This window comes from Labrus mixtus, chromosome 19 (assembly GCF_963584025.1).
Source record: "Labrus mixtus chromosome 19, fLabMix1.1, whole genome shotgun sequence".
NCBI classification, from domain to species: Eukaryota; Metazoa; Chordata; class Actinopteri; order Labriformes; family Labridae; genus Labrus; species Labrus mixtus.
The window spans coordinates 8,282,622-8,300,934 of NC_083630.1; the positions used below are offsets into that span (position 1 = coordinate 8,282,622).

Consider the following 18,313-nt stretch of genomic DNA (forward strand, 5'->3'; position numbering starts at 1 on the left):
ATCTTTACAGCTCATTTGTTAGACTATTTCAAGATCAAATGAAGTTTGTCAAAGTATTTTTCTGTTTTATATTCATAAAAAGAACAAAGTCTCCCAGTTAGTTTAAAAATGAACAGTGCAATATTTAACTGTTCAAAGCCTCTCAGAATTGCCTGGCTGGGTTGGCTTCACATAGAGTCAGTAAAACTGAAGTCACAGAGTCTAACTGATCCTAAAGAACGACCAGAGACCACAGAGCCACAAGGTCTGCCAATTGAAAGAGCAAAGCGCCTGGCAGCGGTTCAGCAGAATGGACTTCTTGGAATGAGGCAGCTTTAATGGCAAATAAACTCTTTGATTGACACATTGTTGAGCTCAGACAAGTATTCATTTAGTTCCTATCTATTTCATTTCTGCCACAGTTAACCCTGAAAATAAAGCTCACTATGCATTAATGAAAGGCTTGAGCTCTATCGGCTGAGTGTATTTCAAAATAAGAGGAACAGTTATGTTTACACAAAGAGCGTAGTCATATTTCTCTAGTAGCTACCCCTCATTTTACTGAAAGAATTTGCCAGATTAAATCACAGCTTCACGTGCCCTGCTTCCTGTCTATAAGAGCTATATCAAGATTATAAAAGAACTGGTTGGTTACCTCAAAAAGGGCCATGTTGGTGCCATCGTAGCTGTTGCCTTTGTCATTGTCTGTGTTGTTGATAAAGGGACTGTTCTCCTTTGGGACGCCATCACCTGCAGAAACACAGCACAGTGTTAGTCTTTACAACAGACACACTGTAGGTTTAGAAAAGCAAAATATCTGTGGGGGCTGGTTAGGAAACACCTACCACTGTTTCAATATCAGCCATATGTTCAAAAACCTTTTACCTTTTCTCTCTACAGCTCTATTGTTTAATATCAAAAAGCATTTTTTGCATCTGATTTGTATTTCATCGTCGTAGCTGCAGAGCATCACGTTTAGCCTTACAATAATGAACCATGTTTCTTTGACGACTAAATTCAAATTCCTATTGTGCTGTTTAGCCTGACAGTGCGGACAAAAAGGTTGGGACAATATTTTTCCAATCCCTGGTCAAATCAAACATCAATAAAAACACTCAAAAAGAAATGTTAACAAATGGATTAGGCTTTATTAAGCCATTAGATAATATGATCTGTATTCATTTCTGTATTGTGAGCTGTACAGATTTACAGGATAGATGCACAACATCTCCTCTTTGTTTGTTACCAACATATTTTGGCACAAAAAAATATGCATCGAAATTTTGACTGTAAAACATCAAAATCATTTATTATAATTAATTCCTTTGAGAGTAGTTAACAAGCCATTACCACAGTGTGAGAGTTAACAGTAGAGTTTCGATGGCGTCGAAGGACACAGCCCGGTCCCAAAGCCACTTTGGAGACTGTGCCCACAACCAAGTGCACCATTGGTTTCAGATTGACACGATTAATTATTAAAACACGACTGGGACCTCTGTTAACATGCATCAATGATTCAAATGTAAACTTTAGCATCTACAAACTGGGTTGGATGATCTTTCATTAAGTAAGAGAAATAGAGCCGCACAATCTTCTAAAAATAAAAGAACACTTTAGAACACTTTTGATTAGCAAACCATAGCTCCCGTGCTTGGCTGCCAAATCTTCCATCTTTTAATGTGAATGTGCTGAATTCTTGATGAGACATGATAAAGGTTGTTTTTTTTTTGTGTGCTTTGAATATGTAAGTTTGGGCTGCCCTTTATGCTAACACAGTTCCAGTCAGATCTGACAGTGACTTATAAACATGAACTGTCAGCTGAACTTCACACTCACACACAGTACAGAGGACAGAGTGTCCACTTTCCCAACCACAGCCGAGGTCGCAGCGTTATTCTACATCCCATTCAGAAACCGAGCCGTCTTCAGAGACAGCATTCTGTCACCAAACTGTGAACCGCGTTGTGTCTTTGCTGCTGAGGCGGCAAACATACACAAAAATGCACCGAGCAAATGTTTGCACCGAGACAGTTTAGTGTGTGGAGGTTAAGATACCCGACATGCTGCAGTCAAGTCCAAGTACAAACAATGAGGCTCCCCTTTTCTCCATTATATCAATGATTTAAAAAAACATCTATTGGTTAAATCCTCATGATATAATGTCATACTGCATCGACTGAGAGGACACAAAAACATCTATTTGATTTGTTTTAGGGAAAGGAAAAAATACCAGAACCAAGCAAGAGGAAGATCAATTCATTTATATAATATAATCAGATTTGTAGGACTTCCCCCATTCACCCTAATGGTATAAAATACATCAACATAATAAAACCTTCTCGAAGCTATGATTCTGAGGAAAGAAAAACAGCTGTGCTGCCGTAAACCTTAGCAAAATAAACACAAAATATGTAATATGAAGACAATAAAACACTTTAAATCAAAGACTGTTAAACAAACATGAAACAAATAAAGATGGAAATCAAAAGGAAGGCTGACTATAAGTGACTAGAAAGAATCACCGGGAGAGAAGCTGCAAAGAACTAACACGAGGATGTTAAAAGTCAACAAGCGTTCATCAGTATTCAGAATTAAAAGCTGTGATTCCTATATCCAGTTGTTAGCATTAAATATATGTAATAATTTACATGTTTATCTCCTATAACTTTATAATACTTCAGGATTTTGAGGTAAGAAGGTCCAGAAGGTTACAGAAGAAAGAAGGGCTGAATTCCTCGAATCAATCGAGCACCTTCATTTCTAAAATGGCCTCTAGGCTTTGTTAAGATCCAGATTACTATACAGTGTTCAGTCGAAAGTCACCATATTCTTGTGCAGTCGTTTATTTCTGCAGAGCGCGATCATCTGTATGTGTTTCACTGTCCTGTACAACGTCTGTGCTCGGCTCTCGTGTTACTATCGAGAGTGAGTTTCCTTCTCTGACACACTCACACTGACTGACACACACAGACCTTTATGGTTTATCTCAGACGCAGCGCCAGGGTATTGATCTTTGCTGAGCCTGGGGAAGTTACAACTCTTTCCTTTTCTCATACAATATTCTATTGGATTCTATTAAAGATATTTCTCTAAACGCTTACAATATCGATACAGCTTTTATTCCCCCGATGACTTTAAATAACATAATAGACAAATGCGCATAAAGCACTCGTGATGGTCTTGACCAATACATTCATTTTTCACAACACAGATCATTATTCTGTTAGAATAATAAGAAAGTCCCCTCTTTCTGATCATTCTGATTGATTAGTATTGTCCCCTCTGTCCCATAAACCGAGCACTCTGTCCTCCTGCTTCTGGACAAAGTAACATGACATGCTTGGAAGCACGTTGGTTCAACAAGCAGGGCTGAGTCCAGACCTTTTAGACCTGGGCGGCCCAGTCCCTGGGGCCCCGGCTTATGCAGGGGTGGCATGAAGATTTTGACCAAACAGAAAAAAGGCCTCATCATTTATATACCCTTGTTAAAGAAATATCAAATGCAAATATTAACAAAAATTAACAGGAAAAATCTCTTTGTTTTGTTGAAGTAAAATGTGTTCACTGCTCGTGTGATTTAAATTTAATTGCTGTGAGTAGGATCAAGATTGTGAATCATTTCCATTAGCCGCTGTAATGAACTTCAATTATATTTTTTAGGCCCAGTAATAAGACAATATGAAATAATCCTGTATACGTCCCACAACAGGAGAATTTGCATTTTTACAGCAGTAAAGGCAAAAATACAGAAACATTTGAAATAAAACAATAAAAAGATCTGTAAAAAATGCAAGAAAACAACTTGTTTTTCAAAAGGGGAAACTAAGTTAGGTGTGTTTTGTTTTCACTTTTGTATATTACTATTGCTCTTAAATAAAGAAAGTGATTAAATGGGGAAAAAAATGGCTGACTAAGCATTACTTACTGGATTACTTGATTAACCACCATCAGTTTTCTAATGATGTAGTTATGATTGAGTACACATTTCAGTTCAGCTCTAGTATGCACTGTGAGGAAAAGAAAATGTTATAGATATCCTTTTCAATCCTCAATTAAATAATGGACACGTGGAAATTCAGTTTTGCTTGGCGATGAAGGCTCTGAAGGATGCTCAATGGGTTAGCTTAGCAGCATGCCACAACTTTCCAGGGAGCGCAGTGCTAAACCCCCACCGCCCCCCCCACAAGGGTGAATCAAAGGCTTGAAAGGCCTGAGGCTGAAAGGAGACGGCTGAACTGGTGGAGGCAAAGCATTTGCTGTGCAGCTATTGTTGTAGCAGAGATCAGTGAGACAGAAGTTGTGTTTAAATGGATTGCCTTGATGTGAGAATGAGCTGTGATTGGTGTGTGAGAGTGATTACAAGCAATGATTCAATCAGCTAGCAGTCAGCTGATTACAGCTGGGTTGTACTTCCATGCCCTGCATTAACTAATGCAAACCATTCAATAGACAACACCTCACCTGCACTTCAGATTAGGGCTTATTTAATTCAACATTCATGCTAAGGTTTTTATCTTATTTCTGTTCAAATATAAAGAATGGTTTGGATCCTTTAAAAAACTTTTATCAGAAATCTAGAGCAACAATTTTTAGAAAGTACTCGGATGTAGGGAGTGAGTTTAGTCTTTTGGTTTGAAGCAGTCTGTCCCTGTGATAAACACCGCGGTGCCTCAAGTAGATCTTAAAATAAAAAAACAATAACTTAGTTAAATTATTTAACTAAATTAAACGGAGAAAGTAACTGTAAGATTACATACATACAAAAATCTAATTGAATTGAGAGGTTCATGACAATTACCAGCCCCAGTGGAATTGTCTGCTGTGAACTCTGGCCACTGTGAGGATTTCATGGGTAACTTTTACTGCCTGATCCAGCTGCAGAGGGAATAAGAGGCTTGCAGCGTGGCTTAGCCGGGTGGTAATCACAGGGAAAGTCACTATGTCCTTGTGCTGTGTAGCTCTTTAAAACACAGTTTGAGTGGGATAGCAGAGCGTTTTATAAGAGGGCAGAGTCTTTCAATAAGCTGGGATCACAAGGAATTCATTTTAATATAATGTCCACACTGGGGGAATACGGCTAAGTGTGAATATAACCTGTCAGTCACTGCTTAGTTAGGATGCTACATTACACACCACAGGTAATCATTGTCTTAAATGACACCGGCCAAATCCTCTTTGAGACCCGGGGGCAGGCTAAAACTGGCAGGACTGTTTCCAAATTAGGTGTGGTTTGAGCTTTTAGAAAGTGCCCATGTCAATCAGTAAGTGAACAGAATCAATGAAAACACTCAGGGTGGATTTGTTACACCTGCCGTAATAGAACATTTTGTTAACACAATGATGAAAAAACTAAAGCTGGTTTCAGTGTTAACAAAATTAAAAAGTATGTCGAATTCAATTCTGTCTGTTGATTCCAGCGAGGAACATTTGAGAAGTTGCACCTCTCTTTTATGTTTTATGTCATGGAAAACTTTATCTTTTCGAAATGAACAAAGCAATTTATAGTTGTTACTCTGAACTACTTTAACTTGTGCCGAATCTTTATTTGGCAAACATTTCTGGTATTTTATGGGCTTAATGATGAATAGAGTGATCAAAACTATAGTTGGCTATTTGATTTAGTTTAAAAAAAAAACCAGATGGTTAGAGTACGGTATAGAAAAAAAAAAGATTTTGTACTTGATCCTTATAAGGTGATTATTGTGAAATTGTAATGTTATCACAATCCTTTTTGTTTCTAAAGGGGGAACTAATCATTTATGGCAACCTTAAGTAAATTAAGATATGTTTGTAGTTGCTTTACAGAAGCAAAGCTTGGGCCGATTGGACTGAAGGAACACAGATCTTTCTACAAAGCAAAAAACAACCAGCAGCAAATACAGCAGCAAACTAATGAAATGTGAAAATCCTTACACCGGTCATGAGCCTGAACATTTTTGTTGAATTATAATTTATCTTTTTGCCCAATGTGGAAAAAATAGACATCACTGCACGGTAGCTTTCTGACAGTCAGTGAAATCTACAACCTTATCATCCCTCTTTAAGCTATTAATTCCAAAAATGGCAGATGTGTGGCAACAAATTTTGTCCCACCTTCCATGTCATCAAATCCTCCGCTGACCTCAAGTTGCACTCACACATCAACAACCCAAAGTAGGCAAAGGTGCCAGATGCCATGAATCCTCATACTTGGGAGCCTTAAAAACTGAAATGACCGCAGTCATTTCGGAAGATTATGTACTTAAGAAGAACATAAAGACAGAGAACAATGGGGGGATGCATTAATAGATGAAGATGACCCATGTGTGCACATGTTACGGTGCACAACTCATCCTGACAATGGTGAGTACATGTCAATACGTGTGTAAACGTGAGTGTGTGCTGTAGAGAATGGTCCTGTGGGACATGTTCCAGATTCATGTACAGTAACAGTGACAAGGCTGTGGCCCAGTTAGCAGATGTTAGCCTCTGTGCACAGTACACACGTTGGCTTATTGGACTAATTCACTCTTTTCCTGGAAATTCATATTCATCCTCACATGAAATGGGAGTTATTAATATCCTGGGGCAACACAAAGGTGCAGGAGGAGTGACCTTCAACTGAAACCTTGATTAGCTTTCTTGGATATTGCTAAACAGTAAAATAATAATAATAATAATAATAATACTGGTTGGAGTTTGTTGTGAGCTTAAAAGCTGAAAACTATAACTCATGTGTTTTGATGTAGGGAGTAAAGGTTAATATCATGCCAAGCAAAAATAATTTCTACAACCCTGTTCAGCTCTGCATCCCCCCCTGACCCCTGAGAAAAAAACAGCTCCATTATGATGACTACCCCCATACTGCGGAGAAGAGATGAGAAGCAGCTCTTTGACATCATTACCCATACTGCAGTGCGCAAACTCCCAACATCAGCTTTGTCTCATTTCAGTTCAAGAATGAGGAAATTGCAGAGTACACAAACATTTACAAACTTGTAAATGTGGGCAAATATGCAGCTGGAGACACGAGCGTTTCATTCAAGATGGGAGCTGGGCAGAGTGTGAGTTCGAGTGAAACTGGGGTACTGAATCTCTATGTAAATGGTGCCAGACTAAAACCATTCCAAAGGCAAACCAACTACCAGAGTTCTGTTTCAGTTGAGGAGCGCCGGTTTTTAAGTCACACAGCCCTAAATTTACGTCAGGCAATCGTGAAAGTTTGTTGTGGAAAGAATTAAATTTTTCTTAAGAGTCAATGATTTAATCATCACTGGAAAAGAACCTGAGTCAACTCTATTTTTTTCTTGACTACAGATCTGCTTTTTTCCTCCTTTTGCTTCATCATTGTAAACAGTGCAACTGCAACACAGGATAATTGGTGCAGTAGGCTTCATAAACGGTGTTATAGTGACCCTTCAGTCTTACTCTATTTGAGGTTTCTACTTGGAGTCAAATTATTGGCGGACAAAGGATGTCAGTCGCATGACAATTACCTGACACTGTATTTACAGTATAAGCTGCTCAACATGTTTTTAGGTCATGATTCCTTCCGCAACTTTAATTCACATGGTTGTTACCGCAAAATAATTATCCGCAGATGTATCCTCCTCATTAAAAAAAAAATGATCTGGTTCTAAAAACAATAACTCAATGTTGCACTTTCATGTTAAATATCTGTCACTCCTGATGCTCTACAGTGGAGTTAAGAGTCTGTGAACAGAGCAACATATAACTTTAAATCTGTAGCTTGTACACCTTTTCAATCAGTTTTCTGGAAAAAGTTCTAATAATTTATGCAACTCGTCCATTATTTTTTTGCATTTTTAAAAATTAATTATTTTAGTCTGACTGAATACTGAATGCAGTTAAACCACTTATCTGTATAAAATAAAAGTGGAGCAAGGGAGAAGGGTGAAATCTCTAGTGTAACTGGTGATGAATGATTGCAGGTGTATTTTTAATGTGTGCACTGTGTGTGTGTGTGTGTGTGTGTGTGTGTACATGTTCTAGTTGTGCAGGTGGTGAGCAGAGTCTCCCTGTGCTATAGCGCATTAGGTGACCCCTAAAAGCATGACATTGCCAGAGGGTGTACAGTATAAAAGTGACCACATACAAACGAAAACAGATTGAAGTAATCTCTCTGATAAAAACACAAACATCCTCTTCTCCAATAATTCCAAACTTTAGTGTGGATCATACCATGGATGTATTATTAAGTTTGATATGTTTTTGTTACTCAGCCTCTAATTTTACCCAGCGGGCACTTTGTGACTATCCACAGAGGAAAAGTCCTGACCGTTTCTAATAGAAGTTTTGATCTGAGGTTTTTCATTTGTAAAAAGGCTAATGCCTGCACTTCTTATTGGACTGAGTCTGTGAAATCTTTGGGTCACTTATCAAGGTCCCCGAAAAAAAACACATTTTGCTAAAAGCAAAATTACAACAGCCATGCAAGGTGCCAAGCAAAACTAAATTCAGTTATCTCGGAGACAATTCAGTTATACTATTGTAGATGACAAGTTTTTTATATGATAAAAGTTTGACCAAATTTAGGAAGAAAGTCCAAGGCAATTAAACAATTCAATTAAAGAGTGTCCAACATATAGATGGAATGTTTCAAGAACAGCGCACACACCAAATCAGAAGCAAATACAGTATATCAGCATGCCTGACAACTATGTAGGAGATTTACCAGAATAAAAACATAATTTAGCTCATTTATGATTCATCATTTGTTAATGTATTTGAGCTCTCTGCATCTGACTTCTTGAACTCTTAAAACTAGGATAGGCAGCCTCGCTAAACTAGCAAGACTAGGTTAGACTTGATTAGCAAAAGCACCGAGCAAAATGTCAAAGCAACAATCCCCAAACACATGAACCTGCACTGCCTCCTTAAGTATGGTGCACGACAAGTGTAGATGGGAGAGTTGGTGAGAGGAGCCATCAAATCACTTAATTTTGTCCAACAGACATGAGAGTGAGACTGACATAGAAAGGGACCAAAAGGGACGTCTAGTGGTTATGTCGCGCGCCCATGTACAGAGGCTATAGTCCTCGTCGTAGCAACAGTCGATTTCAACCCAAGCTCGGCCCTGTGTTGTATTTTATCTCCAACTCTTTGCTCCAAACATTTCCTGTCTCTCTTCAGATGTCCTATCTAATAAAGAGACAAAATGGCCCAAAGAATAACTTAAGATAATAAATGGACTGAAACATACTGACTAAAAGGAACGATAAATACCTTTCTGATTTATTCAGGTTTTGCTTTGAACATAGCCAGGAAACAAATAGAAACATACCTCTACTTCAATCAGCCTTCTCTGTTGTAGTAGCTAATCACTGGAATGGTCTACCCACTGAACTGAAAATGCAACACAGTTTTAAAGTTTTTAACAAAAGGTATTAAATCATGGCTGAAGGAGAAACAAAATTGTTCCCACACGTGAACATACATGAGATCACAAATGTGTGTTGTATAATTTTGCTGCCTTCTCTTGGTAATTGTATTTTGTCCCTGTAGCATTCATAACTGCACTGTATATATAATTGAACTGTTTTCATTTTCTTCTCCGTTTTATTATGTCTTTATTTCTGTTATTCCTAAAAGCCTCCCTTGGACAGGTGTTACAAATAAGCAGTGCATCTGGGACTTGTGCATGGTTAGATATTACAGCGCTAATCTTACTGTATGTCCATGGCAAACAAATAAATAATTAAAACAAATAATTTAACTTTAAAGATGCAAGTACCAGATTTCCCAATGTGCAACTTTTGGTCAAAGTCATGATGTGATTGCAGGACAAAGCAGTTACAAGTGCAGATGGTTGTGAAAATCCTCACTGCTGCTGACACATGTTTAACTGACCCATCATCTGATAGTTTAAGAGCAGTCTTTTACATCACAGTCAGCGCTGTTACATAAGGGAGTGGGATTCCCTGACCCCGCCTCAGCACTCTGCAAAATACAAAATCATTCATCAGGACAGATGTCAGTCTGTCATTTGCTGCGGTAAAATACTGGACGTCACATATTTAAACAATTTTCTTTCCCCTTTTTTTCCCTAAATATTGGGTGTTTGCGAGCATATCTCAGCCGACAGATTTTCCTAGAAGCTCGGGCTGAAGTCAGACCTCATCAGCACACTACCCACTGATTGGTGTCACAAGCAGGTACAGATACATGGGGATGCGCTAATGGTTCGGCCCAGCTTCTCTGGTCACTGTGGTAATAAATGACCATGCATCCTATTTATAACCACTAAGCTGCACTCTGTGACGACGCTGTAAGCTGCCTAGCACTACCGGAGTTAGCCCATGGCTCATTGTACCAAGAAAAAAAAGAGGGAGGGAGTGGGACAGAAAGTGCAAGCCAAAAATCAGTTACTTTAGCTCAAGGTTAGCTTAAAAAGAAACGTTATCAGCTTTAAGATCAGGAGTAGCGGTGAACAAAAAAACAAACTGACTTGCCTGTACTTGTATCTCTCTAATAACAGAAAAGCACAAACCATACATATATTTTTAGGGTAATTTTCTAAACTTAAATTGTCCGATTTCTCATGCTTGCCCAGTGATCATTAGAGAAAAGGGTATCATGACTTTTACTCTATGAATCACTGAAAACATATCACCACAAATATGTTTGCTTTCAATACTATGTCATCATTTTTTGACAATAAATGTGAATAAGCGGCACAACCAAAAAATTCCTCCTAACCCATTTGTCTTTAGTGGAACAACTAATCTTGCGGAGAATCATCACACAAGACAACAACTGACTTGCTTGACTTCAGGTGTGCTGCAGAAAACTCTTCAATGATACAAGCATCTTTAAAAAGAGTCTTTAAAAGACAAAAACCTAAAGCATGTAACAAAATATTCTCAACAACATCTCAGTTAATAACCTTGAAAAAAGAGGATGCAAGTAAAAACTTAATTGACAAAAACTTACCCTTCCGTCGAGAGCCTCCCCTCTGCTCCATTATGAGGAGCGGGGCTAAAAAAGGGGGTGGAAGGGAGGGGGTCCTAGTAGTGGTCCCTGGGGAGCTCCAGTAATGGGGTTCCAAAGAACAGAGACACAGCTAGTGAGGTGCAGACGTCAGGAATGCTGCCTGTGCTGCCTGGATAATGTGAGGATCAGCTATTTCTGTGACAGCGTGTGGGTGTGTGTGTGTCTGTAAAAAAAAAGTGGCCTGTGACGACGATGTCAGCGACATCAGCCATGCATCACAAAGCACACCCACCCTCCCACCGTCAAACCTGTGTGCACTAAAACACACACACACACACACACACACACACACACACACACACACACACACACATCTCCCTGTCCTCAGCCTCCCTGATCTTCTGATCCCTGCTGGGCGCACAAACACACATGTTTGAAAACACATGCACAAAGGGGGAGGAGCAAAGAAAGCAGAAAACAGTAGTAGACAGGCAGTCAGCTTTAGCATTGGAGTGAAGAAGAATGGATGGAGGGATGTTCATAGAAATGTATGACAAACTGGAGAGATGATTCAGATCGAGGACTGAAAAAAATCAGTAAAGTCAATAAAAATATTGACTTGTTTGTCATCTAGAGCACATTTGTTAGCTTTAGGCGCTTTAGCGAGCAGAGAAAACATTTACCATCCCAAGTAAAAACTGTGCAGTACATCATTTTGAATCAATAAATGTACTATTTTAAACTGCAGGTGCTGCCTGAGTGAGCAGTTCCATTTCCAATCCGACCTCCTGACTGACCTCCAGGGTGTCATAGGTGGAGATGGTCAATCGATCAGCAGAGCACAGGGAGCAAGTACCCCTAGGTAAGCATAATGTATTTTACTGGACACTGCAATGGAGCAATGCAATCACAGATATGGTACAATAATTTAAATGTAAAAAGGCAGGAACAACATCATTATAATAAGACTGGGTAACCCACATAAAACCTGTGGATAAAGCTGAAACTGGATTTTTTTTTTGTATTGCTTGTTTGTCAGTAATCAGGAATATTTATGTGATAATTCAATTGATAGTTGTCTATAAAATATCACAATTTCCAATAAATGTCAGTAAATTTTTCTGAAGACCAAAATCACATCTTTAAAGTTAAACTTTGAGGCGTATATTTATTTTCTTTACCATATTAAATCACTTTTTAAGAAGTAAAAGGAGAACTCTGTGGGTTATTGGGCACCTGTAAAAGTCCTTGTATGACTTTGAAACAAAAGGCTTTGATTTAAATTACAGAGTATGCTTGACTGATAATCCACAATCTTATTGCCAGCTAAATATTTGGAATCAAGGATAAATGCTTTTATGATAAATTGATTACAAATAAAAAAAATCATAGATTTGTAATTGTTCTTTTGAACATAGAGGCAACATTTATCCCCAGTACCCGAACTGTAAGATCCTGAAAGTAACAAAAGTGAGTAACAACCACTGACTTACATGGATGTAGTCTCAGAGACGTCAAACTTTGGTTTCCGTAGTGAACTTCTAAAGCCAAACAATGGTGGGCACCACAATGCTGTCTCAAACTAAAAAACACAGTTTATTGGAATAAAACATTTAATGAATGAATAAATTAAATGTTTTTTCTTTTAAATAATTCAATTTTATTAGGAGCTGAATATCCATTTCTGATTTGTTCATCAATAAAGTATGTTAGCAATCAGATAAACTCAATATACATAATCAATTTCCATAATTTGAAGATTTTTTTTTTTTTTATATTGTCAGAAAAAAAACAGATTCATGTACCATCCTTTAGGTTTGTTTTGTGTACCCCTGACATAAACTCATGTGAGAATGGCTAAGTGATTGCTGGCTTTGTCAAAGGCTCACAGAAAGGCATCAAAAAGGCAGATCCAGCTCTGCCCAGCCGTTACCCCATAGCTTGAAACTCTGCTGTCTACCTTTGTCATGGCTTCTCGATAATCTGGCCGTCTACAAGCATGTGAAGTGGGCACTAATCACTTAACCAGATCAGGCTAATCCTGAACTTTTTATAAAACCCAGGAGCTCGCTCTCTGCCACAGTCCTCTGTTCGTCCACTGGTTGCTTTTCAGGCAGGTGAGTGTCCTTCGAAAGCCGAATACTGGCATGCATTCAAAAGAGGTGAGCAAAGTGTTGCTCTGGAGCAGCCTATATGTGGAGACTCCTATCACTAAGTTCCTTATAATTACTTACTCAACGAGGGCATGGGCATTTTGGGAGAATACTGAGTGCAATCTACAATTACTAATTCTATGACTCAATATTTACTGGGGAAAAAAGATGATGACTACTTGAATTAGAAAATGTTAATGTCCACCGTGCTTAGCTGCCATATTAAGACACAACTGAACATCCGCTGGCAGCATCATTAGATTGACAGATGTGTCAAGGCAAAGCTTAAAGAGGGGCTATCAAATCACAGAGTAAGAAGGATTTAGTAGTATCAAGCCCCACATGGTTTGATGTCAGATGGCTGCTGTTAAGAGTTATCTTGTGTGTGTATGTCTGTGTGTGTGTTTGTGTGTGCCCAAGTGTCTGTGTGTTGCACTTATGTTCTAAGCCTTTAAACCCTTCAGGTAAACAACACTGCTGGTTATGCAACACTCAGCCTAGGCGGGAGAGGCAGAGGACAGAGAAAGGGGGGTTACTGATGGTGTTGTAGTGTCCATAAAGGGTTGAGGGTTTATTGGCAAGTGTAAAATATCCAAACTATGACAAAGAATATCATCCATTGTTTATTTGACAGACACAACTTAAATAACTGTTTGTCAAAAACAATTTAAATTGTGCATGAACGAAGAGGAAAATATGAGCCTTGTTGACAAAGCAATTTTCAGGAATCATTTTCTAAAAAGTATATTTTTCAATTAATCCAGAATAAAGAAAATAAATTAACTTTTTTAGATGATTTTGTTGGCCCGTGTAGATAAAGTGGTACCTCATATCTCTTCTCTATCCTCTCTTATACATACTCAAGTCTTATTATAAAGAACAATCTCCTATACTGGCTTTGAACTGTCACACCCCACTCATTTAAAATCTGTTCATTTAAAAAAGTAAACTCTTCAAAAGACTTTCCCATTCCCCTGAAGGAAAAGTGCCATGTTTGTTTTACCTATCCAAAATACATTTCATAGAGTCCTTCAATGGTTTTCCTCTGAGGAAAAACAGGACAAACACACACGCACATACACACGGAAAAGTAGGTCCACTCTTGTCCAGATGGTGTCACTATCTCACAGTTTGATACACAGCTAAACAACCCTCCATCACAATATAAAACAATGTGTGGTTGTAATTCTCATGGTAAAATCAAATAGTTTATCCTCAATAAAACCAGACCCCTCTTTATTCCCTTACTAAATATTCATAGGGTCTAAAAAGGCAATTTAGAGGGATATGATGGGCTTTATAAACCAGATGTTGGATGCTTTTCCAGATGTTCACAGTATTACCAACATCTGGTTCCTGGACTATGAGTTACAATGTCATATAGAGGGAGATATTTATATAAAAGTAGACAAGGAGCATTATTCATTACTTTAAAAAATGCTCTTTATGTTATAGCCAGTTCTACCCTTGAAACTAATTTCTTACGGAAGCTGATCCAGTTAGACTGCTAGTCAATGTGCAGCTATCATTTTGCTGTAAGGGCTGCGAATCTTCTGAATAGCATAGAAATACAGAGCAGAATACACACTGCCTTCTTTAGAAACTTACATGACTTTTCTTAATTATTGTTTCTAGAATTTTTCCAATTTTCTTTGAAAATCTCCACTAATGCATGTCACAGGTCCTGTTTGTGCATGTGTGTATTTTGGGCCTGTGTGCGAGTAGCATGTCTCTAAACTAGTAAAGTGCCAAATGTGGCCCATTTTGTGTACTTCTCTATGGTTTGTCTTGTAAGTATAACCCAGAGTATCAGGTACAGACGTGGCTTTTCTCAGTCCTAGTCTTCATAAAAAAAACTGTTTTCATGCAGATGTAGTGATATTATGACATAACTCAGTGCATCACTGACTCCCTACATTCCTGAAGAAACTAGATCTTCTCTCGCTTTTCCCCTCCCCTGCATATGGTCTTTCCTTTCTAAAAACACATTCACAGTCCTCTTTAATTTATTCATCTAAACACTGCAAATATAGTTCATTGTTTAAACTGAATGCATATATTCAGACTCAGAGAGCTGTTTGTTTTTGAATGCACGCAAAATATATGTGCAACAATTGCAAAAAGGTTTATTTAGGAGCTTTATTTTATCAATGTGTTCATGACCCAAATACATTATGTTGCAAATATTGATGCTGAATAAGCACGTCTGATGGGATTGCTGTGCTGCAGATGGAACAAGCAGAACTAAGTGACAAGGCCAACACAAACACACACTGAGAATTGAGCAACATTGTGCGCTAAGGACACATGACCTAAAACAGAGGTACACAACTACCTCAAGAGGTCCTGACGGGAAGAAACTAAGAGCCAAACAAGGTCTGTACCAGTGTTTTTAAGAGCTATCATACCACTGAAATCTGAGAAATTAACTGCCTAAGAGCAGGGTTTCACTTACAGTAAGAAGTCCTTCAAAGAGGAAAATAATGTGTGTGCTCAATTTGGACACATTAAAATCTAAATGATCATATGGAACTACCCAAAACAGAATTATTTAGAGACATGATCACAGGTCATTATGTTCCCACAGTCAAAGAGCCCTCCCTGAATCATTGGAGCTTTTGAAAAGCTCCCCTCTGGAACAATGTTGCTTTATCTTAACCAGGGCAGGCTTATGCAACCTAAGAAAGAGTATATGCACAAGGATTCAGTGCGAGGTTTATAGGAATATGACAAGAACCGTCTTCTAAAACCAACATTCAAAGATGGATTAAGTTGAAGATACTATCAGGCGTAAAAAAATTTTAAAAAAATGTTTTGCCAGTTTTGATACAAGTAAGACAGTTAATCAGCCAATCAGGCAGCTCTTACATCAGGGGCCACACAAATGTACAGCCAGATGACTCCTAATATCTACAGCCAGATTTCTGTTTCACCCTGCCGTCTCTATGGTACGCTTTTGTGACTAACTTAAGTGCAGGTCAGGTGTGAATGACTTCTTCTCATCAGGATTTCTCTGTTACACATCGTAGATGAGTCAGAAAATGGATGTTAATATCCCTGCTTTCTCCTTGAATTGGAAGTTTCTTAGGGAAAAGTGGCTTCTCCTTCTTCTTATGGACAGTCTATGGTCAGTCTACATTCAAGACTGCTTAGACTGCTATCATGCTGTTTTTTGACCCTTCATTTACAGACAATGTGCAAAAGTAGAGCAGGTGGAGAGTTAACTATAGTAAGAGAAAGGAGAGAGAAAAGAGAAGGAGAAACACACAAACACACAACCACAAACAGAAATCGGCTTTAACCAGAACCAGACCTGCCAGGGTAATAAACAAGAAACACATGTCTAGGGTAGATGCACATTTGGTTCAATAACCTGCTTTTTTCTGTGCAAACAACACTGGAATAAAGCCATTTTTTACTTTTGCATTAAGCTTGGAAAACAATTTAGATATATAAGTGGGTAAAAAAAACACACACTAACAATTACACTACAACTGCCATGTACTAAGTCTCTGTCTTTTACAAAGGCATGTACTGTATGTGTTGCAAAATTAAAATGGAGCAAGACACACATACAATAAGTTTGCAACAAAACTGTGTTTTCATTCCTGTAACAGTTACCTCCCACAGAATTTTTGAGCAATATGAAGGCTCCTGCTATCACACCTTACTACTCCCTCCGCTCCCAAGGAGAGAAACGCATCATCTCCCTGTGTAGCACATTTTCTGTGGGAGATATGTCTACCCTAAGGAGCAGAGAATAATAACCACACATAAATATGTCAGCAGGAGGTGACATGAACGGAAAACAAGCCTTAATATTTAAAAAAAACATTGTAAAAATAAAAGTTTCATGTGTCTTAGTGGTATAGTTGGTCGACATTCAATCGGTAGGTTTGGCGGTTCATTCACAGCTCCTGCAGTTCTGAGGGTAAAAAAAGCTGTTGTCAAAAGCTGAGTCAAGCTCTTTCTGCTTTCATTTAGAGTGAAACAAATAGCCCTAAATTACCAGAGGTATTATGCTGGCATGCACAGCCTTGCTTAGTTGTTTGAACACCTGTTTTCTTCCATCCATAATAACGCTACATAACGATGACACAATGAAATAGGCTCGCAACAAAGTTTTTCTACACGTCAACACCAAACCAACTGACTGTTTTCTCAAAATCTAGTGGACATTCTGTATGAAAAGGGAAGTGTGTCATAGAATAATGAAAAACAGCAACAGTTCAGGCATTTTGTGCAGCCTACCCAGGAAGTTTGAACCTATTTCCTGGTAGAAAATCACAAACTGTGTGAGATGGAAGAAGAAGGAAAGAGGTTTGACATTATCTGCTTGTGACAAAATATTTCAAAAGATAGAACACCTTTAACATTCTTCAAGAGAATAATCCTTTTTAAGTGGAATTAAGAAAAGGGAGACAGTGTATACAACCAGAAAGGTTGTTTGGGACAAAGGGAGTCCAGAGTGAGTGAGATAACTGGAGAACATTACATTAGAGCATGGGGGTGGGGTCCTACCACCCCCCACTCAGCCAACGGGAAGCGAGCCAGCAGGATAATCAATAACAGTGACTGCTATATGACTCGGTCCTCCCTTCTAACATGCTTATGAGCCAAAAGCACTTATGCTATCAAGGATCCTCCCTATAATCCCTGGACCATTCTCCCCTCCCAGTCCAGCCCAGCCTTTGGGTTTAACTTGCACACATGGTAGCCATTGTGTTCTCACTAGAATGTGTACAAGTCAGGTACTGTACACAGTAACCTCTCTTCTTTCTGTTTTGTATTCATTGTAGATACAGATGGTACAAGTGAATTTCCTCCTTAAAGCATTATCAGTCCAAAGACAAATAAAGTGTGTGGTCCTGATGCTTCTTCAGAACCTCATTTTGTGGACAAAGCTCCAGTGCATGCCCTATGCGACGTGTCATCCTTTGTTTTCCCACTATTGTTTTTGAGACAGCCATTGTCAGAGACAAATGGTTGCATGTGCATAAACATCCACACTGTGAAACCAAAGCACTCTGTAGTATGATATCCTGCATCATGACAATATTCCATTCTCTCTCTCTCTCTCTCTCTCCCAGAGTCAGTAAAAAAAATCAGACCCAGCATGAAGCCTAATTGCAGCTCCAAAAGCAGGAATTTACAGCTATGTGAAGTGCTGTAAAAGCAGCGCCTTCACTAACAACACTCTGGCACAATATGAAGTTGCAGACAGGAGTTTGTTAAATATGAACTCCTTG

The 18,313-nt window shown here is 38.6% G+C and overlaps 1 protein-coding gene across 7 annotated transcripts in view; it reads right to left on the reverse strand.

Moving 5' to 3' along the window:
- The window catches only part of slc12a7b (solute carrier family 12 member 7b), a 60,805-nt gene that overhangs the window by 24,790 nt on the left and 17,702 nt on the right, over positions 1-18,313 (reverse strand). For 6 of the 7 annotated variants that reach the window (XM_061064743.1, XM_061064742.1, XM_061064746.1 and 3 more), the window contains exon 2: positions 635-729. In XM_061064743.1, coding sequence (XP_060920726.1) covers positions 635-729 — 95 coding nt within the window. Of the gene's footprint in view, positions 1-634; positions 730-10,911; positions 11,225-18,313 lie in introns of those variants that run through there. The other variant, XM_061064747.1, reaches the window with a different exon arrangement.